This window comes from Megascapheus bottae, chromosome 37, assembly GCF_031878675.1.
Source record: "Megascapheus bottae isolate mThoBot1 chromosome 37, mThoBot2.hap1, whole genome shotgun sequence".
Taxonomy (NCBI): Eukaryota; Metazoa; Chordata; class Mammalia; order Rodentia; family Geomyidae; genus Megascapheus; species Megascapheus bottae.
In genome coordinates, this window is record NC_143545.1 from 2,452,868 (window position 1) to 2,467,728 (window position 14,861).

The 14,861-nt window shown below is 58.0% G+C and overlaps 1 protein-coding gene across 2 annotated transcripts; it reads right to left on the reverse strand.

Annotated features, from left to right (window-relative positions):
• Positions 1 to 4,574: 4,574 nt before the first annotated feature.
• Positions 4,575 to 8,469, reverse strand: LOC150042042 (uncharacterized). 2 transcript variants are annotated; one of them, XR_016533666.1, is made up of 4 exons: positions 8,378 to 8,469; positions 5,341 to 5,476; positions 4,766 to 5,067; positions 4,575 to 4,670 (listed from the first exon to the last, which is right to left on the reverse strand). XR_016533666.1 is itself a non-coding variant. In XM_090325153.1 (4 exons), the coding sequence occupies exons 1-4, from the start codon at positions 8,400 to 8,402 to the stop codon at positions 4,590 to 4,592; spliced, it is 489 nt and encodes a 162-aa protein (XP_090181279.1). In that variant the 5' UTR covers positions 8,403 to 8,469; the 3' UTR covers positions 4,575 to 4,589. The 2 variants fall into 2 exon arrangements, 1 of the variants encoding a protein (XP_090181279.1); XM_090325153.1 differs by having other exon boundaries at positions 5,341 to 5,421.
• Positions 8,470 to 14,861: the final 6,392 nt, after the last annotated feature.

The following is a 14,861-nucleotide window of genomic DNA, read 5'->3' on the forward strand; positions in this document are numbered from 1 at the left end:
CCGCGGCTCCACTCGCAGCTTTGGCTCGTGGTTCCCTGGAGACGAGGCTCCAAGCCCCGCTGCCGGGCCCGGCTGTGCCCCGCCATCCCGCGCTCTCAGCCCCAGCCCGGGCCCGGCGTGGCCGAGTGTGGTCCGCGGAGGTCGCCGTCAGCCCTGCGCGTGTCTTGCCCGGCCGCCTCCGGTCCCCCCCGGTGTCCGCCCTCCATCCCCCCGTCCACGTTCAGGTCGGGTCGAGTCTGGTTTGGAATGACGGCCCCGGTGGGCCTGGCGCTCCAGCCGCTGCGCCACGCCGCCAGGCCGGCTTCGTGGAGGCTCTCGGGGGTCCGGGTGTGGCCAGGCGCCGGGCAGGAGGGGCCCGGCCGGCTGCGACCCCGCGGCGCCCGGTCTGGGCTCCCGCACGAGGCCGGGTCCGAGCGGGTTCCCGTGTCCAGGCCCGGTGTGGACGGGGCTGGGCCGGAGGCCGCGGGAAGCAGGGCTGGGACCAGGTGGACGGGAGGACGGCGTAGGGCTGCGCCATCCCGCCAGGAGGAGGAGGCTGAGCGGAGGCCCAGCCTGGAGCAGGGACAGCAGCCCAGGCCCCGCCCTCGCACTGGCCCCGCCCTCGCACACGCCCCGCCCACAGGTTCCGGCCCCTCCCCTCACCCACAGGCCAGGAATAAGTCCAACTGACGGGCAGGGCCCGCCTTCCACACGGACCCGTCCATCACTGCGGCCCCGCCCAGCATGCAGGCCACGCCCACCACACAGACCACGCCCATCAAACACCCTGCCCATGACACCGACCCCGCCCAGCACAAGGCTCCGCCCACCACAGTAGACCCTCCTGTCAAAGACGCTGCGCCCAACGTAAGGCCCGGCCCATCACACAGTCCACGCCCATCACACCGACCCGGCCAACCTACAAGCCCCACTCACTACACTGTCCACGCCCACCACACAGTCCACGCCCATCACACCGACCCCGCCCAACCTACAGGCCCCACTCACTACACTGTCCACGCCCACCACACAGTCCACGCCCCTCACACCGACCCCGCCCAACCGACAGGCCCGGCTCACTACACAGTCCACGCCCATCACACCGACCCCGCCCAACCTACAGGCCCGGCCCACCACACAGTCCACGCCCACCACACCGACCCCGCCAACCTACAGGCCCCCGCTCACTACACTGTCCACGCCCACCACACCGACCCCGCCCAACCTACAGGCCCGGCCCACCACACAGTCCACGCCCACCACACCGACCCCGCCCAACCTACAGGCCCCCGCTCACTACACTGTCCACGCCCACCACACCGACCCCGCCAACCTACAGGCCCCCGCTCACTACACAGTCCACGCCCACCACACCGACCCCGCCCAACCTACAGGACCCGCTCACTACACAGTCCACGCCCATCACACCGACCCCGCCCAACGCACATGCCCCGCCCACCTCGTAGGCCCCGCCCACTACACAGACCGTGCCGAGGACAAGGCCGCGCCCAGCACACCCGCCCCTTGTACCCCACAGGCTCCTCCCTTCACACAGGCCCCACCCAGGACATGCAGCTCCTCCTATCCCGTGCAGGACGGGCTCTTCACATGCAGATTCCTCCCCTAACACGCAGGTCCTCCTCCCCCACTCTTGGAAAGGCCTCTCCCCCCGCAGGCCCTCCCTCCCCGCAGGCCCCGGTCTCATGCGCAGGACCCCCACTTCTCCTGCAGGCCTCTCCCCGTCCGGCGCAGACCTTCCCTTCACACGCAGGCCCCGTCCATTTCTCCTCCTCCATCACACCAGGCCCCTCCCCACCCCGCCCAGGCCCCTCCTCGTCCCTCCCAGGCCTCTACCATCATGCGCAGGCCTCTCCATCATGGACGGTCCACTCAACTCTCTCCTGCCTGGTCCATCAACGCACGCGAGACCCAATCCACAGGCCCCGCCCCTCACACGCAGACCCGCCCGTCACGCGCAGGCCCCGCCCAGCACATGCAGAGCCCGCTAACACGCCAGCCCCACCCATTCTACGAAGACCCCGCCCATCACGCGCAGGCCACGCCCATCACGCGCAGGCCACGCCCAGCACACGGAGGTTCCTCCCCCAAGGCCCTCCCATCTCACATAGGCTGCTCTCGTGAGGACCACGCCCCTTCCCCACAGGCCACGCCCACCCCCTGCGGTCCTTCCCATCATGCCTCACCAGTCATTACCCGTTGGCCCTCCCATCATTCCTAGGGCCCCTCCCCAGATCACACACAACCCCTCCCATCATGCCCCAGGACACTCATGACAATCAGGCCCCGCCCCTCACGCGCAGGCCCTTCCCATCACATGCACAGCGCGCTCGGAACACGCAAGCCTCGTCCACCCTACGGAGACCCCTCCTTTCACACACAGGCCCCGCCCAGCACACACAAGGGCAGCCCATCCCGTGGAGGAGCCTCCCAGCACATGGACCCCGCCTCTCACACAGGCCCCGCCCCCATACAGGCCCCGCCCTCTCACCAGGTCCATCCCATAACTGACAAGCCCAACTCCTCACATGCAGGCCCCGCCCACCACACGCAGGCCCCACCCATCTATCGCTGGCCCTCCTATCATGCAGAGGGCACGCCTCACACGCACGCCACGCCCCACAGGACCCGCCCATCACACATCAGGCCCCAGGCCCTGAGTTCAAGGACCACAAACAGATGCATAGCTCTGGGGCTGCGGGAGAGAATGCAGGGAAAGCAGAGCGTCTTGTTCCAGGAAGCTCTGGACCGCTCCTGGGCCCGCTCTGCGCTCTCTCCTCCACCTCATCCTCACTAGACAGAAGAGACTCAGGACCCCAGGGTCACTGGCTTCCCTTCCCCATCCAGGGCCAGAGCCATGGGTTCTGTCAGTTTCATTTCTGGGAAGCCAGCTGCAAATCTTCAGTCTTCTAACTTAATGTCCAAGTAATAAACACACGACTTCTCTATTCACGATTCCACACCACTGTGAAACCTACAGCAGGAGCCCAGCTCCAGGGGCTCAGGCCCCTCATCCCAGCTCCTCCAGAGGCGGAGGTCGGACGGAGGATCCCGGTCGGAGGCCAGCCAGGGCAGGGAAGTCTGCGAGACTCTCATCTCCAATAAACCAGTCAGGAAAAGGCAGAAGAGGAGCTGTGGCTCCAGTGCATGAAACCAGCCTTGAACACGCAGAGGATCAGAGACTGCGCCCAGGTCTGGAGTTCAAGACCAAGGATGAAAAAGGAAAAGAGAGGGAATAGGAGGAAGGGCGGAAGGAAGAAGAGGGAGAGAAGAGAGGAGGAGGGGGGAGGAAGGAGAGGGAGATAAGGGGAGGAGGGGAAAAGGGAAAGAGGGAAAGTGGAGAATGGGAAAAGGTAGGGAGAGAAGGGATAGAGGAGGAAGAAAGGGGAGGGGGGAGGCAGGGAGGAGGGAGGGAGGCATGAGTGAATGATGAATGAATGAATGAATGAATCTGAGCTAAGGACCCTGAACACCCTGCCCCCGGCCCTGTGCTCGTCCTCCGAGGTTAAATCAGGAGATTGGGCGCAGTGTGGGGAACAGCACTCATTTATTGACGGTTCATTGACAGCCATCAGGAAGAGGGCAGGGCTGGAAAGGGAGGCTCACGCTCATTGGACGTCCCGCGAGCCCATCAGACGCCAGACCCAGTCAGAGGTGGGCACAAGCGAGTGCCTCGGTTCCTCAGCCCCTGATTGGCTCGACGTTATGGGCCACATTCTCCAGGCCGCTTATTGGCTGGCCGTTCTGGCTCACGATTTCCACCCCGCTGACTGGCTGGCCGTTCTGGCTCACGTTCTCCGGCCCTCTGATTGGCTGGCCGTTCTGGCTCGCCTTCCGTCTCGGGGTGGGGCTGCTAGGGCTGACTCCGCCTCCCTTCCTCTGATTGGCTGTGCGGTCTGGCTGACAGCGCTGGGGCCCAATCAGCTCGCTGTTGGCCGCCGGCCTCCAGGACTGCTCCGCAGGGCCTAGGCCGCAGGGGCCCGCGGCGGCCCACGGGGTCCACGGGCGCTCGCCGGCGTGGCCGGGCCGGGCCTGCTCCCGCTGGAAGTAAGCGGGGCCCGGCGGACCCCCGGCTTTCCGTCCTGCGTCCGCCCCCGGCGCGGCAGCATCGCTCCGCTGGCTGGATGGAGAGCATAGGAAAGGCCGTCAGTGTGCGGCTGCGAGCGAGATCCACGCGGGACCGGACACGACTCGGAGCAGGGCCTCCCGGGGTCAAGGCAGATCATTACTAAAGTGCACGGCTACATGAACTAGGAGTCACTAAAACCATCGTCCCGGAGCCCAGACAGGCAGTGACACTGAGCGGGCAGGGCGGCCCGGGCCTGTCGACCCAGCCACTCAGGAGGCTGAGATCTGGGGACCGCAGTTCAAAGCCGGCCCAGGCAGGAGAGTCCAGGGGACTCTGCTGTCCAGTGAACCTCATGGAGGAGGTGCTGGGGCTCCAGGGGTAGGTGCTGGCCTTGAGCTGAGGAGCTCGGGAACAGCGCCGGGCCCAGAGTTCAAGCCCCTCCACCAAAAAGAAGAATAAAAGCAAAAAGAAGAAGAAAGAAAGGAAGATCGTGCCGTTGCTCTTTCTCCCCACCTGCTATGGCTTACCTCCTTCTCCTCTCATGCCTGCATCGAGCCATTTCCTCCTGGTACTGCCTCCTCTTGGTTTGGAACCACTGATGAATCTGGGGATTGAGGAGAGGGGCTGAGTGCAGAGGAGGGCAGGGCAGGGGGCTGGCGAGGGGGAGCAGGGGCTGCAGCAGGAGGAGGAGACGCTCACCTGCACATCTGTCAGGCTCAACTCAAAGGACAGCTGCAGGTAGTCCTGGACTCTGGGATACCGCGACAACTTGAACCTGGCCCAGAGAGTTTCTAAGAGGGGCCTGCTGACCCGGGCTTTCTTGGGACCCAGTTTCCGGTGTCCCCTTCTATGCCATTTCCCTTTTCCTGCCACTTCCCGTTCTTTGGGTCTTTTTTCTTCTTCAGGTTTTCTCCTCTTCTGCTTCCCATTTGCTTGGCTTTCTGCATGGTTGGTGCTCCATGGCTGTGGATTTGGATCCGTTCCTCTGCACGTGAAGTCTTCTGCCAAAAGAAAAGCAAGGCCTGGGGGTTTTGCCTAGTGGTAGAGTGCTCGCCCAGCATGAATGATTTCCTTCCTGGGTACCATATATACAGAAAAAACAAAATAGAGATGGAGCTGTGGCTCAAGTGGTAGAGCTGTAGCCATCAGAAATCCCAAGGACAGTGTCCAGGCCTGAGATCAAGCCCCAGGCTTGGCCAAAAACAAACAACAATAAGAAAAAAAAAAAACCAAAAAATACTTTCTTGTTTGATTTTGACTTCATTGTCACTTACTTGTTGGTCTGCTGAGCTTGTTGGCATCTTCCTTTTGCTTGTGAACCTCCATGCTTCTGTCCCTTTTTGCTTTTAACGGCTCTGATGTTTAGAGAAGAGAAGACTTAGCACCAATCAGGTTGACCCAAGGAAAGTCCTGGAAGACATTTACAAATAAAAAGTTGAAATGAACAGTTGAGCCACAGCACCACTTCCGGCTTCTTCTGTGTATGAGGAAGGAATTGAACCCAGGGCTGTGTGCATGCTAGGCAAGCACTCGACCACTAGGCCACACTCCTGGCTCTCCTGAGATTCTTATCAACAAAGATCGACCAGAACTGAGAACTGGAGGTGTGGCTCAAATGGTAGAGCACCAGCCAGGAGGGAGGAATTCAGGGACAGTGCCCGGACCCTGAGTTCAAGACCCAGGACCAACACCAAAAGTGTACAGGTCTCCTAGAGTGCAGCACTGACAAGGATACAATGGCAAGCCCGTCCCGACAGAGGAGTTCTGTAGCTGGCTTGCTCTAATCATCTGGTGGCACAGCCAGTGACCCCAGGAGGAGAGAGGTTCCTTCTCAGGTACCATGGACAGCTCCCCGCAGCCTGCCTGCCTTTCTGCTCCTCCAGCTGGGGTTAAGGCCCACACCCAGCCCTCAGCTCAGGCCTGTATTCCCAGCTGCTCAGGAGGCTGAGATCTGGGAATCTCAGTGTCAAGTCTGCCCAGGAAGGAAAGGCCCTGAGACTCTGATCTCCAATGAAGCAGCAAAAAGCCATTGGTGGAGCTGTGCCTCAAGTGGTAGAACTGGAAACACAGACAACGAAGAACCAGCAAGGCTGGGAGTTTGGCCCTGTGGTAAAGTGATTTTCCCAGTAGGCAGGAAGACCAGGGTTCAATTGCTTGGCATCACATAGAAAATGCCAGTAGTAGTGCTAGAGCTCTAGGCTTGAGAAAGCTGAAAGCCTGTGCTCAGGTACCTGTGGCTCATGTCTGTTGTTCCAGCTACTCAGGAGCCTGAGATCTGAGGATCCTGGATCCAGAAGTCAGTGAGAGTCTATGATCTAAAGGCCACCATGAAACTGGACACAGAAGAAGGAAGGAAGCAAGGAAGGAAGGAAGGAAGGAAGGGTTTGAACTTACAGTTTTGGAGGTGCCAGAGGTGGGATCCCCAGGACTCTGGGGCTGTCCTTGCTATTGAATGTGGACGGGTCTCCAGGGACACACAGCAACCAGTAGTAAATGGCTGTGCTTCTTCGGTTCTCTGCCTTTTCTTGGGAAGCCAGGGAAGTCCCCGCACTACCCAGATCTCCCAATCCTGTCACTTTCCACCAATCCTCTTCCAGCAGCCCCGAGCCCAGTGTCACACCCTGTGTCCACCCTCCAGACCCAGAGCAAGTGTGTGGTTGTGTGTGTTGTGGTGGTGTCAGCCGTGGGGACTGAACTCTGTGTCTCTGCATGTTTGTTCAAGGGCCAGAAGTGAGACCTGGTGGTCGAGTGCTGGCCTGGACTGCACAGAAACCTGGCCTCCATTCCTTAGCACCCCAGACACAGACAAAGGGGGCAGAGGGGCTGGGGCTGAGGTGGTGCAGGGCCAGCCATGAGCCGAGGAGGCTCAGGGACAGCGCCCAGGCCCTGGGTTCAGACCCAGGAGTGACCTCGCCCCCCCCAATAAAACTATCAGAATGTTGTTCAAGTCCATCCAGCCACAGCTCAGATGGCTCTTTCTGGTTCATGGGAGGTAAAGAGTCTCATGGACTCCTGTTCCAAGCTGTGAACCTCAGATCTCAGCCTCCTGAGTGGCTGTGATCACAGAGTGATCCTGGTGCCTGTATGAATCGATTACCTTCCCTGCTTCCCTCCCCTGCCTCCTTCCCTCTCTTGCTCTCTGCCATTTTCTGGCTTCGAACCCACCGCGCTGGTGTCTGGGCCTCCTGCAGGGCGGGGTGGTGGAGGCTCCAGCGGATCCAGGATGGTTCCCGCGTCCAGGCTGAGTGAGATCAGCTCAGGCCCCGCCCTCTGACAGGCCCCGCCCACATGTTCAGGCCCCACCCTCTGGCAGGCCAGGCCTCTGCTCAGGCCCTGCTCTCTATCGGGCCTCGCCCTCTGATAGGCTCTGCCCTCTGGGCAGGCCCCACCCTCTGGCAGGCCCCACCCCTGTATGCCCCACCTTCTGGGCAGGTCTTGCCCTCTATCGTGCCCCGCCCTCTGACAGGCCCCGCCGATAAGTTCAGGCCCCGCCCTCCTACAGGCCCCGCCAACATGTTCAGGCCCCACCCTCTGGCAGGCCAGGCCTCTGGGCAGGCCTCTCCCTCTATCGGGCCTTGCCCTCTGACAGGCCCCGCCCTCTGGCAGGCCCCGCCCCTGTTGTGCCCCACTGTCTGGGCAGGTCCTGCCTGCCCTCTATCGTGCCCTGCCCTCTGACAGGCCCCGCCCACATGTTCAGGCCCCGCCCTCTGGGCAGGCCCCGCCCACAGACTCAGGCCCGGCCCCTCACCCTCGGGCTCAGGAACAAGTCCAACCGTTGCTGCGCCAGGCCCTCCCCTCTCCTGCAGGCCCTGCGCAGTACACAGGCCCCGCCCAGCACAAGGCCCCTCCCCTGACACGTGTAACCCATCCCATTGCAGGCCCCGCCCCTCAACGCAGTCCTGGCCCGTCATTAGCAAGCCCCGCCCATCACATGTAGGTCCCGCCCATCGCATGTAGATTCTTCTGGAAACATGCAGGCCCATCCCCGCCGTTCCCCCCTCCCCCGCAGGCCCCCCGCAGTTCCCACTCCCCGCAGGCCCCTCCATCACCCCCCGCAGGCCCCACTCCCCCGCAGGCCCCTCCATCCCCCGCTTTCTCCACCCTCTGCAGTCCCCACCCCCCACCCCCGCAGGCCCTCCCTCCCCGCAGGCCCTGGTCTCATGCGCAGGACCCCCACTTCTCCCGCAGGCCTCTCCCCCTCCGGCGCAGACCTTCCCTTCACACGCAGGCCCCGTCCATTTCTCCTCCTCCATCACACCAGGCCCCTCCCCACCCCACCCAGGCCCCTCCTCGTCCCTCCCAGGCCTCTACCATCATGCGCAGGCCTCTCCATCATGGACGGTCCACTCAACTCTCTCCTGCCTGGTCCATCAACGCACGCGAGACCCACTCCACAGGCCCCGCCCCTCACACGCAGACCCGCCCGTCACGCGCAGGCCCCGCCCAGCACATGCAGAGCCCGCTAACACGCCAGCCCCACCCATTCTACGCAGACCCCGCCCACCACGCATAGGCCCCGCCCATCACATGCAGAGACCCCCTAACACGCCAGCCCCACCCATTCTACGCAGACCCCGCCCACCACGCATAGGCCCCGCCCATCACATGCAGAGACCGCTAACAAGCCAGCCCCACCCATTCTACGCAAGCCCAGCCCACCACACATAGGCCCAGCCCAGCACATGCAGAGCCCACTACCACGCCAGCCCCACCCATCTACGCAGACCCTGCCCATCATGCGCAGGCCCCGCCCATCACAAGCACAGCCGGCTAACATGCCAAACCCCTCCCATCCTACGCAGACCACGCCCACCACAGACAGGCCACGCCCAGCACACGCAGGCTCCTCCCCCACAGGCCCTCCCATCACACATAGGCTGCTCTTGTCACGAGCACTCCCCTTCCCCATAGGCCACGCCCACTACCTGCGGGTCCCTCCCACCATGCAGAGGCCAGTGGTCACTCGTAGGCCCCTTCCATCGTGCCAGATGCCCCTCCGCACATCACACACAGCCCCTCCCATCATGCCCCTCGCCACTCATGACAATCAGGCCCCGCCCCTTACGCACAGGCCCCGCCTCCAAGGCCACTCAGGTTTCCAGGGCTGTCCTGGAGGACACTGCTGAGCCGAGCCTGGGTGCACCCAGCCTGGGGAGGACCTGAGGAGACCCGGCTCTGCCCCCACCCACCCTCTTCATCATCATTATCATTATTAATGTTTATGATCAGTATTATCGTGTGTAGCCAGCTGCACACGACTTCTCTATTCACGATTCCACACCACTGTGAAATCTACAGCAGGAGCCCAGCTCCAGGGGCTCAGGCCCCTCATCCCAGCTCCTCCAGAGGCAGAAGCTGGAGGATCGAGGTCGGAGGCCAGCCAGAGCAGGGAAGTCTGCGAGACTCTCCTCTCCAGGAACCAGTCAGGAGAAGGCAGAGGAGGAGCTATGGCTCCAGTGCATGAAACCAGGCCTTGAACACGCAGAGGGTCAGAGACAGCGCCCAGGCCTGGAGTTCAAACCCTAGGTTCAGCCCAAGGGAAAAAAAAAAGGCAGGAAAGCAGCCAATCCCCAGGCCTCACTGCATGAACCACAGAGACAAAAATCCCTACTTAGAACAAGGTAAATAAGCCACGCTTCTGGCATTTTGCTCAGAAAGTGCTGATCAAATTCTCAGATTTTTTTCTTTTCTTTTTTTTTTTTTTTTTTGCCAGTCCTGGGCTTGATCTCAGGGCCTGAGCACTGTCCTTGGGTTTTCTCAAGGCTAGAGCTCTGCCACTTGAGCCTCAGCACCACTTCTGGCTGTTTTCTATGTATGTGTACCGAGCAATCGAACCCAGGTCTTCGTGCATGCTAGGAAAGCACTGTACCACTACGCCAAACTCCCAGCCCCAAATCCTCAGATTTTTCTGCTGGCTTCTGAGCCAGATCTTCAGTGCTCAGCTTCCCGAATACTGGAAATGTCAGACAGGAGTTGCAGCGACTGGCGTTATATGCAAAAATAGTTTTCTGGTGTGTTAGCCCAGGCCTGTAATCTTGGGCCTGCAGTTTTGTGAGCTTGAAACCAGTCTTGTGTCAAATACAAATAAAAAGAACGTCAGTGAAAGTCTCAATTTGTTCTACATCCTTAAGTAAAATAGAATTGCCTCTCATTTAGCATTTTAATGGACCGATCACCCACAGTGCTTCTGGGAAATAGCAATCATCTATCACAAGGGAAATCAGACACTAACAGTTCAAAAATAGTTTCTATAATTAGGGAATTGTGGTGGAGGACATTGAAAAATTAATCAGTCCACACAGACATGGCTGGAGGTGATTTATTGAGATGCAATCTTGCTAAGTGGTTTTTGGGGTGTTTTTTTGGGGGGGTGCTTGGGGTGTGTGTGTGTGTGTGTGTGTGAGAGAGAGAGAGAGAGAGATTCTAGCTCCTGTCTTAGCTGAAAAACAATAGACAGTAAATTTCCAGCCCAGGGTAGAACCAGTGGCCTAATTAAAACTCTTGTCTCTTTGGGGAAGGGAGGGGAATCGAACCCACGACCTCCTTGCTCAGGAGCTAAACTCTACTCCTAAACCAGACCCCCCAACTGGTAGTTGGTTTCTTGGCTTTCCTGGGGTTCACACTCAAGGCCTAGCAACTTGACAAACACCCCTATCCCTTTTTGCTTTTATTTTGTAACTTGTGCTTTTTTAATGTTTATTTTTATGTGGGTGCCAGCCCTACATTTGCATTTTAAATATTGAAAACCACCTAATTTCTGACCTAACTCCACTGAGTCTTGCTCAATCCTTGCAAGTTGGTGGCCTCTGGCGCCATCAGCTGCCGAGAGGAGGAACAGGTCATGCTCCACCTAGAGGGAGGGGACTGACACTCCAAACTCTTATTCCTTAGGCTGCTGGAGCTGGGGCTTGAACTCAGGGCCTGGGTGCTGTCCCTGAGCTTTGCCGCTCAGGGCTAGCGCTCTGCCATTTGAACCACAGCACCTGCTTGTTTCTGTGCTTAGAAGGAGATGAGTCTCGAGAGCTGAGCAGTGGCACCCGAATCTGTCATCCTCCACACTCAGGAAGCTGAGAGTCTAGGCTGAGACCAAGCCCCGTGGCACACACACACAGCCAGAAGTGGTGCTGTAGTTCAAGCGGCAGTCAACTAGCCTTGAGAAAGCCCAAGGACAGTGCTCAGGCCCCGAGTTCAAACCCCAGGACTAGCAAGAAAAAGCTAGACGTGGAGGCGTGGTTCAAGAGGGAAAGCACCAGCCTTGAGGGAACAAAGCTCAGGGAAAATGTTCCAGTTCAACTTCCACTCCCCAAAATTACTTGAATAAAACACAGAATCCCACTTTCCGTTCATTATATGCACATTTATTTGCTACAGGACACCCAACAAATCAAATCAGAATATTCATAACGATTTCCTCTCAGAGACATTAGCAAAAGAAATGGCTGGCATTGACTGATGGGGAGTGGTTGGAACAGAGCATCCGGGAACTTTTGGCTCCTTGGCTGTCTTCAGTCCTCAGGAGACAGACTTCTAATAGGATTCTCAGCCATAAGCGCGGCCCCCTGGTTTTCTGTGGCCCCCAGGTTCATGTGAAGGGCCTGTCTTGTCTCTGCAAGAAACAATGACAGGCCTTCCTGGAGACACAAGTGCTAGGAAACTTAAAATTCCAAAATAATACTAATACTAAAGGAAAAAAAACCCCACAAAACTGAGGGAGTGCAGAGGTTTAATTTTGTGTTTTTGTCCACCTTGGGGCTTGAACTCAGGGCCTGGACACTGACCTTGGGCTTTCTCCAGGCTGGCACTCTACCACTTGGGCCACAGCACCACTTCTGGCTTTTTTGAAGTCTAAACCCAGCCAATGGGAACAGAGGAGCCCGAGCACAGCCAATGGGGGCAGAGCAGAGGGGTCTGACTTCAGCCAATGGGGGGCAGAGGGGCGGGGCCTACTGGACTAGGATGAATTCAAAGCAGAATCCACTCACCTCAGAACCACCCTGCCTGGTGGTCCTTCCAGGCGTCTCCCTCACTGGTCTGCTCTTTTCCTGTAGAACATCAGGGGCCCCTCCGGAAAGTAGGGGGATCTTATCATCCCATTCTTATTCAGAGGCAAGTGAGTATTCAGGAGTGTCCCTGGAAGAAGAACAGAGTCCAAGAGGACTCAATGTGGGGACCCTGTCTCAAGTCTCAAACCCCAGCTTCCCCCTATGCGGAACAGAGGAAGACATCTGGCACCATCTCTTAATTCTTTCCATTTATTTATTTATTTTTGCCAGTCCTGGGCTTGAACTCAGGGCCTGAGCACTGTCCTTGGGCTTTCTCAAGGCTAGAGCTCTACCACTTGAGCCTCAGCACCACTTCCTGGGTTTTTCTATGTATATGGTACTGAGGACTCGAACCCAGGTCTTCGTGCATGCTAGGCAAGCACTCTACCACTAGGCCAAACACCCAAATCTCTTAATTCTTATCCTATACCAGGTGCTGGTGGTTCATGCTGGTCATCCAGCCTGTCATCAAGCTACTCAGGAGGCTGATATCTGGGGGATCATAGTTCAAAGCCAGCCTGGACAGGAAAGTCCAGGAGACTTTTAACACCAGTGAAATCATAAAACAGCCAGAATAGGAGTTGTGGTTCAAGTGGTAGAGTGCAAGCTTTGAGGGGACAAAAAAAAAGCAAGAAAGAAGTCAAGGCTGGCTCATGCTTCCAAAATATGGGGTTCAAAGGGGAAGGAAAAGAGGGAACGGTAAGGATTACATGGGGTTGGCTGAGTTGAAGAGACATTCAACACCCGAGTCCAGGTTCTGGGGAAAGAAAATTACAAGACTCTCCAGGACCTGCTTGATAGCATTGTCTGATTAGTCCTGAGCCAATTCACAGACAAGGGACTTCAAAACTGCCTGGTGCTCGTCTACTTGAACCATGCCTCCAGTCAGCATTTGGCTAGATGATTGGGGATAAACTGCACAGACAATTTTCTCTGCCCAGGATAGTTTTGAATTGTGAACTACTGGTTACCTACTAAACCTCATGGGCTCTGTCTTTCTTCCCTGGTGAACCCCAAATTGTATGCGTGAAGACAGTTGACTCCTAGCCCTGCTCTGTCTGGGATCTGGGATCCTGGATACCATTGGAGAGCAAAGCTGACCCCTTAATGCCAGGAGCCTGTCTGGCTCACCTCGATTACTTGAGAGCCAGTATCTAAGTGGCATCACAAAAGGTGTGGCAGAAGCCTCTGGGGTCTCTGTTTCACTATCTGGGTCCGTTGATCCCTGTATGGAGGAGACAAGAATGGATTGCATGCAAGAAAGCTGGGGGGAAAATTCTGCACTCGGGAACCACCAAGAAGGAGAGTGGCTGCCCGAGGCCTCTGGCACATTTTTTAAAGCTATTTTTGAAGTTAGCGCCTGGCATTCAGTCTCTCCTCTGATCGCACTCACCAGGTCGGGGCTGTCTTCGGGGGTGTCTTCAGGGCTGTTAGGGGGGCTGTCGGGGAGGCAGGATCTCTGGGCTTCCTGCCCCTTGTCCTCGGCTGGTGGCCGGGATTGGTCACTGTCCAGCTTTAGATTCAAGTCAGAACTTTCCATCTCCCGGAACACTGAACCAGAAATAGAGTCGGCTGCAGGGGAGAAATGATTCTTAGTGGGGGGACCCCATGTCAAGTCTCAGGCCCCCACCCCAGTTTCTCACCATGACAAACAGAGGAAGAAGACAGCTCACATTATTTCTTAACCCCAGATACAGGACTTGGATCTGTTGAATGTCTCCAAACCAGGGAACCCCCATGAGATTCTCACCCCTCCCTCTTTACCTTCCCCTGGGAACCCCCCTGTTTTGTGTCTGGAGCCAGTTACACTCCTGGCACTCCTCTGTCTGGGGCCTGGACCCTGTGCTTCTCTGGAGAGCAAAATGACTGTGCCCAAATCCAGGGCAGACTCTGCCCCCCACTTCTCTGGGCACTGAATCACTTGAGGGACTGTCTCCTTCTGACAGTTTGTCCTCAGAAGAGTCTTCAGCGACGTCTTTAGAAGTCTCCGAGGTCCAGGTTTGATGAGGCATCTCGGATGGCAGCTGTGTGGAAAGAAGTAAGAATGGGTCGCCAAGATGCCTGGAAAAATGATGCACTCGGAGAAAAAGCCCAGATTCTGAACCAGCAGGGCGGGTCCTTTTTCAACTGGCTTCACTTTGCAACCCATGGCACAGCCAAGGTGCCAGGCTATGCTAATAATGAAATGATGGATGTCTTCATCTGGGTGCCATGGGGTGTGTGTGTGTGTGTGTGTGTGTGTGTGTGTGTGTGTGTGTGTGTGCTTTGATTTATTTTGTGGCAACCCAGGAGCTTGAACTCAAGGCCTGGGCACTGTCCCTGAGCTTTGGGCTCAAGGCTAGCAACTCTACCACTTGAGCCACAGCACCAGTTCTGGCTTTTTCTGTGTCTGTGGCACTGAGGAATCGAACCCAGGGCTTCATGCACTCCGCCACTAGGCCACCTTCCCAGCCTCTCAGCCTCTGTATTTGTATTTATTCTGTAAGATTTGCCATGTAGCTCTGCTGGGATTCCAGTCAACAGGGGCAGAGGGTCCTGAGCCCAGCCAGCCAATGAGTGGAGAGAGGCCAGAGCCTCAGCCAATAGGGGCAGAGGGTCCTGATCCCAGCCAATAAGAAGAGAGAAGCCCGGGCCTCAACCAATGGGGACACAGGGGTCTGGGCCCAGCCAATGGGAAGAGAGAAGCCCGGGCCTCAGCCAATGGGGGCAAAGGGATGTGGTGGCAGGGTGAATGAATGAGCTAGCCAGGAAGA